The sequence below is a fragment of the Anoplopoma fimbria genome, chromosome 8, assembly GCF_027596085.1.
Source record: "Anoplopoma fimbria isolate UVic2021 breed Golden Eagle Sablefish chromosome 8, Afim_UVic_2022, whole genome shotgun sequence".
NCBI lineage: Eukaryota > Metazoa > Chordata > Actinopteri > Perciformes > Anoplopomatidae > Anoplopoma > Anoplopoma fimbria.
In genome coordinates, this window is record NC_072456.1 from 15875463 (window position 1) to 15892301 (window position 16839).

At 43.2% G+C, this 16839-nt stretch overlaps 1 protein-coding gene across 1 annotated transcript in view; it reads right to left on the bottom strand.

The window, feature by feature from the left end:
- The window catches only part of LOC129094054 (ephrin type-B receptor 3-like), a 58261-nt gene extending 41758 nt beyond the window's left edge, over positions 1-16503 (bottom strand). The window contains exon 1 of the mRNA XM_054602068.1: positions 16339-16503. Within this exon, the coding sequence (XP_054458043.1) occupies positions 16339-16402 (64 nt within the window). The 5' untranslated portion in view covers positions 16403-16503. The remainder of the gene's footprint in view (positions 1-16338) is intronic.
- Between the last annotated feature and the right edge of the window lie 336 nt (positions 16504-16839).

The following is a 16839-nucleotide window of genomic DNA, read 5'->3' on the forward strand; positions in this document are numbered from 1 at the left end:
ACTGGAGTCCATATGGCAGGTGGCTTTTAGAGGCCCACTTCAATTACATAAAGACCTCTGCGCATTGGCATGACACACAGAGGGCCCCAGACAGCAACACCAGAGCAAGAAGGAATAAATCATACAGCAGTTAGTAACACACACACACACATGGACACACATATATGCACATACACATGTACAGACACAGACAGTCTGGCAAGGACGCAAGTCCAAAAATGCAGAGGTTTCACACACACACACACACACACACAGCACAGGCCGGCATACACACTTTCTCTATCACACAAACAAACTCATCCTGTCATTGTCTTAGTGAGATGGATGTCTAAATAATAGCATCGTTATTACAGAACCACTTGCATCACCGATCCATGCTCAAGGACCCTCGCACACTCCAGCAAGTCCACTAAACCCATGCCAGCTGACTGGCCTAGAGTCAATGCCTCTACTCCTGTTTCATCTGAAGGTGTCCTGTTGTCCTTAAAGCACCTAAACAGCAGCATAAATCTAAGAGACAGGCTAGTCATACATCACGACAAGGGAGGAGTAGAGGGACACTGTCTAAACAGGAAGTGAGGCAGGTTGAAGCTTCATGGTTTTGCTGAATGATGTGGATGACTAATGAGATTAGGGAGGAATCGGGGTGCTCTGGGTCAAATATATATTTTTCTTTTAGCTTCTTTTTCTCTATGGAAGATATATAGTCTAGGTAGTTCTCATTTTGTCATCTGTCTACCTCTCCATTCCTCTGTCTTTCTCTTGGGATACGTAGGAGGAATATGGGCTACCCTAGATAATGTATTATTCACCCTTCATTGATGTGTAACTAAAGCTGGCAGTTAGGAGGGAGAAGGGTGTCACCAATAACCCCCACACAACCACTACCTACACATACACACACACACACACACACACACACACAGTAGCTCTAGCCACAAGGCCGCCAGGCACACATTGATTTATTTCGTGACACACATGTTCAAGCACATGCATACACACACACAAACATTTTCATGTATCTAAAACGTGTGTGTGTGTGTGTGTGTGTGTGTGTGTGTGTGTGTGTGTGTGTGTGTGTGTGTGTGTGTGTGTGTGTGTGTGTGTGTGTGTGTGTGTGTGTGTGTGTGTGTGTGTGTGTGTGTGTGTGTGTGTGCAAGGACACAGAAGGTCATCTGGGAATTTCAAAAGGACCACAGAAGTATAATAGAGGTGCCACTTTATCACCGGCAGACACCAGTGTGTGTGTGTGTGTGTGTGTGTGTGTCTGTGTGTCTGTGTGTCTGTGTGTCTGTGTATACACTAGTACTGTGGTGTGCCAAACATCCTGGAAAACCAAATGTGGGGTCTGGTGGCTTGGGAGACAAAAGAAAATAAATTAAAAATGATATTCATATAAACAGACGGGGAAGATGGTAAGCAGATCAAAAGGACGGGGATTTTGTTCATACATTTGCAGGGGTCATTGGCTGGAAAGGTCAGGTTATATGGACTGTCAATAGTCAGTGTATACATTAACCTTTGCTGTTTGGACAGCCCACTCAGTTTTGAAATAATAATATCTGGATAATTTGATAACTTAATTGGCTGATGGGATAAATTATACCACAGAAAAAAAAGACATGGTAACAGTGTTAGAAGGGGAGCTACAATCAGGAGATCTTTTTTGTTGTTTTTTTTCAAGCACAATGGACAGCTACGTGTACATTTAAGTGAACACAACTAAGATTCATCTTGTTAGACACCCGGTTGGCCAAGAGAGGCAATAGTTAACTTTTTCATAACTCGGCCAAAAGTTTCCCCACATACCCACCTGCCTTATTGTGATCCTTATAACACAGCCTCTGGCAAACTTAGCTAGTTAAAAAATAACAACCCCAATGTTTATGCCTAAGCTCACCCATTAGCACAAGTGTTCAGCTGGGTTCACTTCTGTTGTGGCCTGTGGCAATGAATTCTGAAGGGAATACACAGCAACGAGGTGCAAGTTTGTTTTTCGCTCCGACTAGGGACACAGGAAATGAGATGCACCAAAAATATCAAGCATTGTCTCCATGCAGCCCAATGTGTTCCAACTGCCTTTGACACACATGCAACATAAGCCAGACCTCCTGGTGGTCCAAGTTAGCTAGGTGGGGTTGGTAAGGCTCCAGCAGCAGGGTGTGGATCAGCACTGACATGATTAGTCATCGTCCTGACCCTGAACCAGCCAAAGTGGGTAGAATACAAATGAATCCCTAAGGGCTGTTGGACCGTAAATCTGAATTGGGACTGGTGTTTATGGGATTCAAACCGCAGCACACAAGGCCACAACGAATGGGCTTGCTGACCCTGAACAGTGACTCCATTGACAGGAAGGGAAAAAGGCTTTTGGGCAGGGTGTTTGCGAGACTGATTGGTAGTTACAGTAATTATAAATTGGGGTTAAGGTAATGATGTCATGCCACTTGCATACTTCATGCATGAAGGTGTTATGAAGTCAACAGAATACATCTGTTGTTTCTCCTTTCAACATGTCCCTGTTTAACAGAAGATACACGTATCAATAAATCATGGCAGAGTTAAAACTGCAAAGCCCTCGCTGCTCTGGGAAAACGTTGATATTTCACTAACATGAAGCCTACCGTTCTGTCCCTTCCCTATCTAATGACTGTCAAGCCTCAACACATCCTTGCGGCTCTATTGTTGGGTTAATGAACAGGTGAGAAATTACTTAGACAGACGGAGATGGAAATTGATTTTTTTTAAGTGTTGCCTCATTATCCCATGTGGGACACTTCACCCAGTACCAAAGAAACACAACACCAGAAAACGTGGGTTGTGTAACATCAAGGTCATATGGGCGTTATGGTTCCGCGTGTGCATTGACAGTATGGAGGTCGGTGGTCTGGATTGAGATTGTATGGATTGTCTGGAAGCAGGGCCATTAGTGAGGGACTAATTAGGGGAAAGCAAGTGGTCTCCATTCTGTTTAGAGCCCAGATTCATAAATAAGTAAGTGCAGGGGCAGCTTGGTCGCTTAATTAACAAAGCGTGAAAAAAAGGCGTGAATCCCAAGAGACACAAACCCAATCTGGTTGCAAGGGTGTGCTATCGGCAGCGATCCTGTCGATCTTGGTGGCATTGATTGATGGCAAGCCAAATTGAATGTCTAATCATCACCATCGTTTTAGCTCCTGCACCTCTGGGGATTTACAGAGGCCAAAAGTGGCACAGGGGGTAATGCTTTTGTATCGCCTTACTGACACTAGTGGCATAAACATCGCAACCCCCCCACAACCTTTCTTCCCTGCTCACTTGACCATCCCCATCTGCCCAGGGGTTATCTGACCCCTGTGTGTGTTCTCGCTCACACTTTCATGTCTCTGCCGATTGTTTTCACACTCTAAGCTGTTTGGCTGAGGTATTTAAAACCCAGACACCTCACAAGACTTCCACTTAGACACCCACCAAAGCAACATATTGCGTTACAGCCCACTGAGGCACTCTTGTCTTTCTTTTTTTTTTTTTTTGTATCCATTCCATCTGCACTAATCTTTTTTTATTGTCCAAGCTGACAGGCAAGGAACATGTTTTGTCGAAAAAGCCAAGGGCGACATGTTGAAAGAAAAGTGCATGTCAGACCTGTCATGTCAGGAACCATTTTCGGTCAGTGGAACGAGGGGAGAAGACGCATTTGCAAGGCCTTTCAACTGCAGACTTTCCTCTCTCCATACACAATAGGGGAAGTCCTCTTGACAGTCAAGACCTTATCAAGTAGAAGGCAACAAGAAAGGGTCTCCGAGCAGTAAATAGCATCTGTCTCCTAGCTGCTTACTGTCGCTGTTGGGAGCCTGATATCACAAGGGCCGGAGATAACAGGGAAAGGAAAATAATACTGCAATTAGGACCTACTGTAACAGTGATAACATGCGGTCATAGAAAAGGGAACTGAAGAGGGGCAGAGGGCAGAACGATGGACAAAAAGGATGGGATGAAAGAACAAAGGTTGAGAATGACAGTTAAAGAGAGGCGGCAGAGAGATCATAGACTGAGAGCAAGGCTGGGAAAGAGACAAGGCCAAACAGAGTGACAGGGAGTTTTAAGAAAGGGAAGGTAAATAGCATATAAAAGGAGGCTTTGTCTGTAGAGGACTTTTGCTTAATGGCAACCTTTCTGGTAGAAGGCCTTGAAACTTTTAGTTCTTCCTCTTTGGCAGGCCAGAGCGCCAAGCTGTCTGGCGAGCATAATACATACGGGAACCTTGAAGTTGGTTGTACCTGATAAACCCCCACTGCAGTTATAAAACCGCAGACTCTCTCTCTAATCTATTGGCAATAAACTATATTGGTCCATATAAATAGATGATCATGTGAATTCAAGGAAAACATTGTAACTCTATAAAAGAAATCAAATGTTGAAAAATGCCATGCTTTGTTCCTATTGGTAACCCAGTTAAGCAAGGCTTTGAATTCCTAAGACATTTAACCGTGAGCAGGTAATAAAACCACAATGTTTGGCTATTGGTAAGCTTGCAATCACAGTTCATATTATATTTGTGTTTACTCACTCGCTCACTCAGCCTTTTGTTCAACTCTAATTATTTTGTTACATCTGCCGTTGACTCAACCGTTCTGACACAAACCCGAGATTGCATCTTGAAATCGTCACACAAAGTTCCCATTGATCTGCACCGGCTTGCTTGTCAGATTCATTAAAAAAAACGCTGGCAGATTCCTTCCAGACGGCATTAAAGCCTACACCTTTCATCTGGGACCAATGTGAGTGTATGCCTGAGCAAGATACAGAGACAGAGGGGGAAAAAGATAGTGAAAGGTACAGCTGGAAAGCAGCGGTCTGTCTTCCCAGGCACAATCCCGTATCTGAGAGGAAGCCGCATAGTGTGAAAGTGGAGGCTTGGTTGGTGGCAAGCGTCCAAGTTAGGAGATTACAGTTTTCTGCTGAGATGGATCTCACAATCTCAGAACCTACTGCTGCTCTGTTCCTCCACTCCTCACACACCTTCCTCCTCCTCTTGCACCTCCTACCTGCCCTCCTCCTCCACCTAAACATAATTGACCTTGGCTCCCTGCAACCTCTGGCCTGCATTGTTGATTCTCTCAACACCTTTTGAAATGAGCTGGCTGGCCAATAAACAGAACTAAGTGGCTTTTGAAAATGAAAACCCCTCTCTTGTATCCCTTCCTCTCACTCTGCATGGCCTCACCTCACACACACACACACACACACACACACACACACACACACACACACACACACACACACACACACACACACACACACACACACACACACACACACACACACACACAGAGAGAGAGCTCCACATTTTAGGGGCTTTGAAAACTGATAACCTTTCTGACTTTGACTCGGTAGGTGGAGAAGTGGAGCATGGCGAGAGTTGGACCCAACATACACATCGCTCACCTAGCCAAGCTAGAAGCTCAAACGCCAGAGTGGCGTGGGGCATTTTATGTTTCATTGCCAAAAGGGACATCCCTGGAAGCGAATGAGCTTGCACCTGGCCGACATCCGCCACCTGCTATCTCCATCCTTCCCGTGATTTTGGAATCCACAGTGCTAACACGCTAGTCTTGCAGAGGTGAAAGGAAGGTCAGATACCATGTATAAACTCTAGGAGAAGACGTCTTGCCTTCTTGATCTTTTTTTAATCCCCTCTCTCTCTTTCATTTCACACACACACATGCACTCTGCTACACACCATCAAAATGCCATATTTCTGGGGAACCAAAGCGGATAAGAAATGAGGAGTCTTTGAACTGCCAGGATGTTTCAAGCCCCTTCTTCTCCTCTCAATCTCTGAGCTCCCCTGCTGCTCTGTTGGGACGGGGAGAAAAGGGGCTGATCGATGGAGACTGACAGCAATGAAATGAATGGAACCAGCTGATTGATTCATTAGCAGTGGAGTGAGTGGATGTGGGCTCTGACCCTAAGAAACATGTGTGTATGCATGCATGTGTGTGTGTGTGTGTGTGTGCGTGATTGGGTAAAGCTTTTGTGGGGGCTTGTGTGAGTGTCTATTGGGTGGAGGTAATGTGTGCATGCGTGTGTACGGCCACGAGATTAAGCAACTGTCACCATTCATGTGTGTTAAGTGTGTGTGTGTGTGAGTTGGGGGTCAGAAGGGATTTCCATAGGGTGTTGGAGGGGAAAGGGAAGCTGTTTATGGCCTGACTTGGCACAGAAGGAGGGGGTCAGCCTATAGTGTCTGGCTCTTTCATCTGGCTCATTGCAATTAGTCTTTCACAGCCCTGGTTGTCAAATCCCTGTTAAAATCACAGCTAACAACCACCATGTCACATAGGCATGTGCACATTAAATATTTATAACATATTTGCAAATTGAATGATATTTATGAATTCCAGTTTGTATCCACAGTTGAGTTCACAGTGAATTAAACATACACTATCAAAGGAAGAAAGGATATCATGGAGACATAATGGAAAATCCTGTGTAAAAGGATACTTTAGCCAATTAATATACTCAACCAGTTGCAGTTGATTGCATCTTACTATCAAAAGGAAGGAACTCTGCTGGGGAACAGACTTTCTTTCAACACTGGAACATCAGCTCTGCGAACTGACTGAAGCTGATGGCAAACCCACAGGGTGGCCTCCCTTCCCTTCCTCCGTCTGCTGCTGAAAACACACATGAGTGTATCGGTCACACACACACACACACACCACTTTACAGCCCTCTGCCATCTACCACTCTACCAAATGGGCAGGTGTTAAGACCATCCAAGTAACAAAAGCCCCAAAGCAACACCTCCACATTTGCTGGCCGTCGTGAAATGCTCACCTTAATAATAGCCAGTAAGGCGTTTCGACCTTCCTTTCGTTGCCCTCTAAATATTGCACTCACTTACACATGAAGTCACTGTGTCACAGAAACTCCATTCCAACTTGAGCTGAGGTTAAATAAATGCTCCTCACAGCTGGCAGTGTCTCCAGGAGGCTGCAGTGTGGAACCATGGGGGATTATGTTAATTTATGACAAAAGGTCATGTGTGATTGGTGCAACTACCACTGAAATGTGTTGGATTCACCGTGTGTGAGCTGTACAGAACAGAGTGGGTTTAAGATGTTCAGGGTGAATTTGATGCACTGTTGATAAGCGAGCAGGGCTCTGGTTATACCTGCTGCTGTTCTCAAGAAGACAAAAAAGGGAAAGGGAGAAATATTTAATAGAAGTGGGGAGCCCTCCTCTTGCCTGTGTGCCTTTTTGAAGTGTAGATGAAGTGCAGGAGGTGAGTGATTTTTACACCAAGGATGAGAAGTGGGGTAAAATAAGGTGTAATACCAGCCATTTGCACTCATACACCCCTTACCAAGTAAAATATAAACTGTTCAAACATTTGTGTCATCAAACATGCATTATGGTTAATTAAAATGGACATTTGAGCCCATCACATCGTATGTGAACTCAGCTTTTCCCTTGGCGCTGTTCCTATCATCACACATAGACATTATACACTGTTCGTTAAAAAAAATAGCAAAAGCTGAGTTTCCTGCTCTTGAAGGGAACAAGGCCTGGAGCTAGGTCCTGCGCCTCGAAAAAGTCCCACCACCATGGTTAAACTCAACAAAGGAATTTCCCCAATCTTTCTTTTCCTCTTATACTTAACAAGACTGGCAAAAGCTGAAACCAGGTGATGCGGCCTTTCTCCACCCTCCAGGCACACTGTTTTACAGCTGCGTCCCCTCTCCCGACAGATGTAACTGGCTATTATTTAAAGGAAAATATCAAAGATCTCTTTCTGCTCCATCAGCAAAGATTTGTTACAAGAGTCTGTAGCTTGTAAAGAAATGGTGGGAGGAGGCCCTGAAGTCTACTCCACCAAACTTCACCCTGTGTTCCATCTAATATCCCAGCTTTTTCTGTGCGGCATAATGGCCGTCGAAAGTCCATACAGGCTCCATGTATTTTCTCAGAACTGCTCCAGGTCCTACATGCAAAGAGTACAACTGCCATGATCTGAAGCCTGGCCACGCTGACAAAAAGAAGCCAAGCGAAACACCTCTGACCCGGTCTCATACTGTGCTTTGGACCTGGTCTGTTTGTGTGAATGTTTATGTGTGTCAACGAGCCGTGGAAAGTTGCATAGTCGATTCCCTCTAAATATACACATCCTCTTTCTGTGTATTTTTATTCATCACTGGAAAAGGATAACCCCTGGAGCTTGATTGTGTTAGAACTACTATTGTTGAGATGGAACAAGACTAGCCTTGGGGAGTAAGCCCCCTTCCGAATTCATCCAAACCCCCCGCCCCATGACCTCTTGATAGGGGTCACAGGACGTGGGTGGAAAGCACAGCAGGTCCTTACTCACTTTATAATCTGGACATTTTGACATGTGAGGTAATTTCAGCTGCACTTTAAGGACATCCGGTGCAGACAGCGCCTATAAAACGCCAACTCTGCTGGCCATTAATATTGTGTCAAACATTTCATCAGTATTTGGAAAACCATTAATATTGTTAAGTAAGGACCAAAGCTGGGGAACATCCTAGTCTGAGTCACACATGCACACAAACTATAAAACTTTCCCATTCCCTGCTTTCCCATGACAAAAAAAAAAAACAGTTTGAGTGGTCCAAAACCTTTTAAGAAAAGGATTAAGCTGAACCTTTGTTCTTATTAATGAAAAGTATTAACACAGAAGATGGTGCTGCCATCTCTCTCTGCTGCCATCACACGACTTTATTTCAAATACAATCCACCTTAAACCGAAATTATACTTTCGGCATCCGCAAGTACACGAGGATCCGCTAGGGTCCAGAGGGTGTGCGGAGGCTCTGTGCGGGCATCCACGTATACCTCTCGCCACAAGGGCACCAACTGGACAACGACTGCGCATGTGTGGAACGTGTCCTCCCAGCAGACTCCAGCAAGTCGTATAAACAGAACCATTACATGTCAGTGGTGTCCGCAGCTGTCCGTGTACGCGTCCGCTTGGGAGTATATCAGGGGCTTCAGTTAGAGGAGCAGGCATACCATGACATACTGTACCCCCAGCAATACACACACAAACAATCCCCAACCTCTGTAACATCCATAACACACATATACACACTCCTACCCCCTAGATGTACCACCCATCTTGTTCTCTGTGAGTGCAAAATCTCTCTTTCTCTGCCTTTGTCTGTGTGTGTGTGTGTGTGTGTGTGTGTGTGTGTGTGTGTGTGTGTGTGTGTGTGTGTGTGTGTGTGTGTGTGTGTGTGTGTGTGTGTGTGTGTGTGTGTGTGTGTGTGTGTGTGTCTCTCTCTCTCTCTCTCTCTCCCCCTTGTTCTGCTCGGCTGAATCCAGACACCAGCACTGTGTCTGTGCAGCGAGCAGGCTCAGACACATTCGCCCTCCTCGCCTGCTCTCGACAGTGGGTGTCAAAGACCTGCCATCCCACAAGGCCCCTCTGTCGGATGCCAGGATGGACTGCACACACAAATGCCATATCCCTAAACAGCCATGAACGCTGCATACGCACATACTGATTTGGAAATTGTCTGGAAAATATCCTCCTATCCTGAAGCTGACTTTCTCTGCTGTACTCCCATTCTACTTGGAATGACAGAAAACTTAAATTCACCTAAATCACATTTCTTTAACTGGGTCACATACTCATGTCAGAGTATTTCTTGCTTGTGTCTGAGAGGTAACGCTTATGCACACACCACTGACATTTATATCAGCTGAAAAAGATTTAACTACATGTGGATGTCACTGTAAACTAACTAAACTACAAAACATATTGTATTACGGTAATAATAATACCTTCGCACTCATATTCCTCTAAAGTATAGTTTTGCCGTTGGTTTTATATTCTACTTCTGTTAATCCTGTTTTGCAAGCTCCAAAAGCTAAGTAAGCTAACGGTAAAAAGGACATTTGTCTCATGTTCAGTAAAGACTCCACAGTATAGTACAGTGCTACTGAAGCTGGGTTTGTGTCAAACATTTCATCACAACATCCCTATTTTCTCCCCAGTCATCGTGCTTTTTACACTTCTTGTGCGAAGGCCCCGGCAGGCCTGACGCGGCTGTTGCTTTTCTACATGTGAAATTCCACATCGGTGAATCTTTCCCTGCCGCCATATGAGCCATGAACCATCAGTCGGTGCACACAAGCGCTCCCGCAGGCCCGTTGCATCTGTAAAGTCTGTCAGCTCTGCTGCTCTCTGGGTTTCTGATCCAAATCCGCCCCATATCCCCACCACCACCTCACAGCTCCCCTCCCCGATACCATCCCACCCCAACTCCCAACATGTCGTTATCCACACCCCCTCCACTCTTCCTGAGCGCCTTACGCCAATCTGAACCTAAGTCACTGTACATCTGTTCAACATGGCTGCTGCCTAGAATATGACCTATAGACTGGCTGCGTTCTCTGTCGAGGTCAATGCACCAGGGTAGCGCTGAGGGTGATTGACGATCATTTATTCTCTATTCATTTAGTCTTTTGAATTAGTGCATATCTGTGAATATTGAGATGGATCTGCATTGCTGTGCCAATTGTTTTCCTCTGAAGCAAGTAAATCCAAACGCACTACTAACTGGAAGACTGTTTGAAAATGTTAACAAAATTATTACTTACGGTAAATAATTTATCAACTTTATTTCTAAATGTATGTACGCTTTATAGTAAGTTGACCAATATAACATTTTTATTATTATTAATAATAATACATATTATAATAGTAATAATTATAATAATTATAATATAATTATAATAATATCATGAGATATTTTTTATTATTTAAAATGTCCTGCTATGTTTTTATTTTATTGTTTGAAAGTCTAAATTCGTACTTACAGGCAATATGATTATTATTTATTTATTATTTTTGAGCTGTTGTTGGAAACTGTTCGTGCCAAATACGCAAAAAGACTATTGCCCAAGACGCTAAGTCATCCATCACCGAGCCCATTGATTCAGGACGCACTGATAAATATCCTTATGAATTGCTAATTGCTTCTAGCGGGAAGACAGCTAGGCAGTCTTTAGCATCAGCCCTGATTCTGCGGTCTCAAAAGGCTGAGCAGCGCTGATTCGCTCGATCGATGAGTCCGCATCAATTGACACTTGAAGCACTCTCGTGTGTGTGTGTGTGTGTGTGTGTGTGTGTGTGTGTGTGTGTGTGTGTGTGTGTGTGTGTGTGTGTGTGTGCGTGTTTGTTGTGTTCTTTACCAGTTATATATTGTGAATTAACATGAAGATAAAAAAAAAATCTGCAATCAACAAATGCTTGTGATAGATAGATAGATAGATAGATAGATAGATAGATAGATAGATAGATAGATATATATATATAGATAGATAGATAGATAGATAGATAGATAGATAGATAGATAGATAGATAGATATAATAGAATAGATAGATAGATAGATAGATAGATAGATAGATAGATAGATAGATAGATAGATAGATAGATAGATAGATAGAATAGATAGATAGATAGATAGATAGATAGATAGATAGATAGATAGATAGATAGATAGATAGATAGATAGATAGATAGATAGATAGATAGATAGATAGATAGATAGATAGATAGATAGATAGATAGATAGATAGAATAGAATAGATATGATAGATAGATAGATAGAAAAGATAGATATACAATAGATAGATCTGACCTCCGCAATGCCCTGGGTAATGATTCATTAGTATTGCCAGAATGACTTTTCTTTTATTTTGCAAATGCACTTCACGCCTCTTTAGCACGTTTCCACTCGGCCTTTGAATGGGATGTGTGGTGGCCACCAAAGAGCCACTAACAGTTCCTTTTGTCACTTCAATTGTGACCCTAAATGCATTTGTTCTGTAATTTGCTTTTGTATGTTAAGTTGAGCAGCTCCTGGAGTAAAGTTTAAAATGGCAGCTTCACTGTGCGTTCTGCTCAGGGCAGGCCACACATGACTGATGCTCCTAAATAAAGCCCGGCGCATGTAGGCCTTCGGACAGCAAGCGTGCCGGACAAAATGGCCACATTATAACGTTTCTCATTCATGTTAATGGAGTTTAGTAACATAGAGCCGCCTCAAACATCATAAAATGCCCCACGTTTGATTTTGAACTTTTTATTAATATGAAAGAGAACCAGTATCAAACAAGCTGCCATAAAGGCTATTTCTTTAAAAAAGGCATCAAGGGTGGAAAAAAACACATCAGTTGAGCATTTATTATAGCATCCCCTTCAAAATAGCATTACATCGCTTCAGTTACATTTTGGGTTTACGCACATGGTTTTTGTGGTAATGCAGTTTATGCAAATTTGATTAAACATCCCCTCTGCACCATGCAGTGAAACATTTTATTTTAGATTTTTTTATTTCCAAATTTACATATTTTTGCAAGGGGATTTTTTCCTGATAATGTAACTGGAAATAATAATTTACAACCCCCCCCTCCGCCGTAACATTTGGGATTTGCCACTGATTCACTGACAAAATCTGATAATATCAACGATAAAAAAAAAAAATAATGATAATGGTGAGGACGCCTCCTAAGCTAAAGAAAGAGCAGGGGAGAATACAACATGGAAGAGATTTAGATGAGAAATGTGCCAACTGCAAACAAGCACAGGAAAGCTCCTGTGGAGGTGTGATCTCACCCACATAAAAACATAAACATGTGCGCTTCAAAGGTCCAGCTTGTGCGTAATCACTCCAAGAAATGCACTGCCATCAACAGGAGAAAAAAAAACAAAAAAACACATGGAAAGTGAGGAGGGGAGGGGGGGGAACCCTGAGCTTGAGCTGCGACCATAAAAGCCCATTTGTCTTACTTTAGACTGAAAATGATTCCAGGTGAGTGCTGTTCAACTGGAAGTAGTTGTAAGAGGTTTGTGTTGTTGGCTAAAGTGCACCTCGGGGCTGACGTATTTCTCATAATAATAATAATAATAAATACGCTCAAACTTTTTTCTATGAACACAAGTCTATTCAGTTGTGGCACCCGAACTGGGACCCGGAGTAAGTTTGTTCACCTGAAAACTGAACAAACTGAACTCTGTCAACAGAAGCCACACAAAGACAATAAACTCCGATAAACCAGCCGAGGACAAGATAACACATCGGCATCGGAGTGGGTGGACTGTCCGCTGGCCTGGCCGGAATATCAGTATAGTGCCTGCTGCATGCTTTTTTCTTTTTCTTTTTTTCTGTGCCTGCTGCCTCCATCACATGTAATTTACACCGAGGAGTAACCACACCGCCTGTGCGCTTCACAGGACTGTCATCGACGCAATTTGTCTCCCCAGCGCATTGATAGCAGCAGTTCAAGGCCTCACACACCCACTGAGTGGGTCCATCCACTGAATAATCTGACCTCACCAGCAGTGCAACGATCTACTTCCCCTTTTTGTCCAAAAAAAACGTGGTGAAATTCACTTTCTAATGAAAATAACTGAATGGAATTAGAGGTCGTGATCCTTAAGACAATTGAACACACATTGGACGTAGTTGAGTATACAAACTCCCAAAATGAAATGACGTACGATGTGGCCTGCATATTTAATTAGAACAGATCCACAAAAAACAACCATTATCAAAAGAATATACAGAATCCGGCACAAAATAAGTGGTTATTCTTTTTTTTAATTTTTTTTTTTTATAAGTTTTATTTAAGCCACGTAAACGCATCCAACAAAGTTAAATGACATAAAGTGTGTGGACGGGTTCACATTGTTGTTTGGTATTTATGAACGCTGCCACCGAGAGAGAGCTCTGGGTGTAATAGGGCCATAATGAAATAATTAAAAGTAAACTAAATTTCAAAGATTGAAAAGCGTTGACTTTAACCATTACATGGCAATTTAGGGTGGGGGGAGAGAAAGATGGAGAAAAAAAAAAAAAAAAAGAAAAGAAAACATGAATACATTAAGAGCATTATTCCCGCGGGCTGTGTGACCCCGGGCCCCGGAGAGACTCACGGTGAGTCCGGAGGAAACTTCCCCACCCGGACCGCTTGTTTCTCCCTAAATCGCCATAAACCCAAAAGAAGTCCCAGCAGCGGCCATAAATCACCTCGCCGTATTAAAAGCTCTGGTAAACCCCCAGCCAGGTCAGCCGGGTACAATTTATGGCATCACTTATGTTAGGAATATATTGTCCTAACGAAATACATCAACTTCAAGCCCGTGAGCATGCAGCCAACTCGCTACTATTGTCAAGAAAACACCTCTCTCTCTCTCTCTCTCTCTCTCTCCCCCCCTCTCTCTCTCTCTCTCTCTCTCTGTGTCTCTCTCTCGCTCTTTCTCTCTCCGGATCGACCTCTAGAGCCTTCCAACTTGTGCACAATAAGAATCCAGTCACCAATTCAAACCATGTGTTTTAAGTCAGAGATTCCCAACTGGGGTCCGGTGACCTACTGGGGGTCACTGAGAGAGGGTCCAGGGGGGGGGGGGGGGGTCCCTCACAAACTAAAGAACTACAATTTCAACAAAAAAATTCAGGAGAAGTTGGTGTTAGGAAAAAATATGAAATGGGAGTCGTCCATCAATCTACAGAGTGGGACAGTAATGAATTCAGTACTTAGTTCACATTAAAACTGCCTCTTAAGTTTGATTGGTGGTTCAAATATAAGATCTGTGAGCGAATAAGTCACTTCAGGAGTGGGACGCTTATCAGAGCCTGCTTCCAGCCTCAATCACCACTTTTATTTAGTTGTATCCTAACAATAAAACAGCCCAACCTTATCAGATAAGCTCTACAATATTTTCCACCTATGCCTACGCATGTTTAATTTACGCCTGGTGCTGGCAGAGGAAGCAGCACTGTGAGAGACATTTGTAGTCAGATGGTGATATCTAGATGAGTTCAAGAGGCATCGTGTCCTCAGACTGAAACAGACCTCCGGATGTTTGCTCAAATTAAGGGTCAGGACACTGAAAAGTAAGATGAGGAATAGACTTGAAACAAGTGCAAACACACGTTTCATTTGAATGATTCAGCTTTGTGGATGTTGAATAACTAAACACGACCTTCGGGTGAAATGTACATATGTATATATGTACAAAATACATGAACGTTCCCTTACAGGCGATACACTATACATATAATATGTTCAGCCCAACTACTGTATGCAGCATTTTCACTGTATATAGCTGATGTTTACGTTTTATTCAAAAGCACTGAGGTCAAGTAGACAGGAAAATAGTTGGCAATTTTTAACGTAATGATTTAAGAAAATAAAAACTCTTAAGACGTAGTGCGGACAGGTCGAGAAACAAGCTGAGAGAGAGAAATGCGTTCACTGAGCCAGTGGCCCACTGTCCTACTTTCCTCCTGGCATCGCAGCCAACCGGGAGCCTCGCCTGGGCTCCAGCATTCATAGTTCAAGCTTTAGGCCCCTTTTAACCTTATTTTCCACTGTTCCTTGTCCATATTTCCCCAAAATTGAACAGAGTAGGACACTCCATAATGGAGGCAATTCACAATAGAGGAGTGGGACACCTCGACAGCTAGAATTTCCCATCGATTTTACGCACGGCAAACACCAACACTCAGCTAAAACAGATGGCTTTGTTTTTGGAAGCGACTGTTTTGAAGTGCAACTGTAAATAATCAATCGATAACCAAACGAAAAAAATCTAATCAATCAATAGATAAGTGAATGACGATTCATTTGACTTAATTTACTTCATTTGAAATGACATATTGCGTTTTGAAGCGATTTTTTGAAATTAAAAAAAAAAAAAAAAAAATCATATATCAGCTTTTCCAATGAATTGGGTATCAACATAAACTATTAGTGGATTTTTACTATACTTTGACCTTAAACTGATAGTAAACATGTAAAAAATAAAAAAAAAAAAGGCCACACGCTCGTACATCCCTAAAATACACGCAGCCGACCTGAGGGAAAGTGTCTGGGGGGAGGCACGGAGCCACGACTCCCTGGTGAGATACAGTGTGGAGCTAATTTCCTTTAAGTGACGAAGAAAGCTCTAGCAGTCGGCAATAGCTGATGTAAGGGGGAAGAAAAAAAAACACAATATACAACTACCATTGAAATGGATGAGCTTTGGTTGACGCGCATTACAATTGTGTATTGAAACCTGTACCGGCCACAGCGCTCGGCTGCGTAAAGCCAATAATGCCTTTAGTGATCCTTTCAAACAAGGCAGATGGACACTTTGAAAATGAAACGTTGGTTTAAATCCGGGGATGGTTGGAAATTAAGAATTTGGGTATAACACAGGAGCCTGTAAGAGGTATGGGTGCTGGCTTACTTGGTATGAAGAAGAAGAAGAAGAAAAAAAAAATACGCTTTAGGCATCCTGCTACGCGACACCAAAGAAAGATGGAATTTCTTACCTTCAACGGCGGACACCACTGGCAGCAAGAGGCTGCATAAAAGCAGAAAGTAATCCATTGTCATAAAGCAGTCAGGTCGGACATGTAAACAGACCCACGAGAGAGAGAGAGGAGGGAACACAATCCTGGGTGATCCCACGCTCCACGCACCCAGTGCCGTCCCAGTCCCAGTCCCAGTCCCAGTCCCAGTCCCAGCGGTGTCAAGCCTCCAGGACCAGAGTTACCCCCATTCACCAAAAACACGTAAAGGTGAGCGTTCGGAGGAAATAACACCAGTGGTGTAAAAACGTGTGAATAACAGCAGCCCTTCTCGATGTTCAGTGATCTCTTCTTCTTCTTCTTCTTCTTCCTCTTCTTCTTCTTTTAAACCAGAGAAAAGGCGACGGGCGCAAGTCTCCCAGTCCCTTCCGCTCGTATTGAGCAAATCAGCTGAAAACAGGTAGTCCAGACCGCAGTCACCATTCGGGAGAATATTTCCAACAATATTTGGTTAGTTAGTCA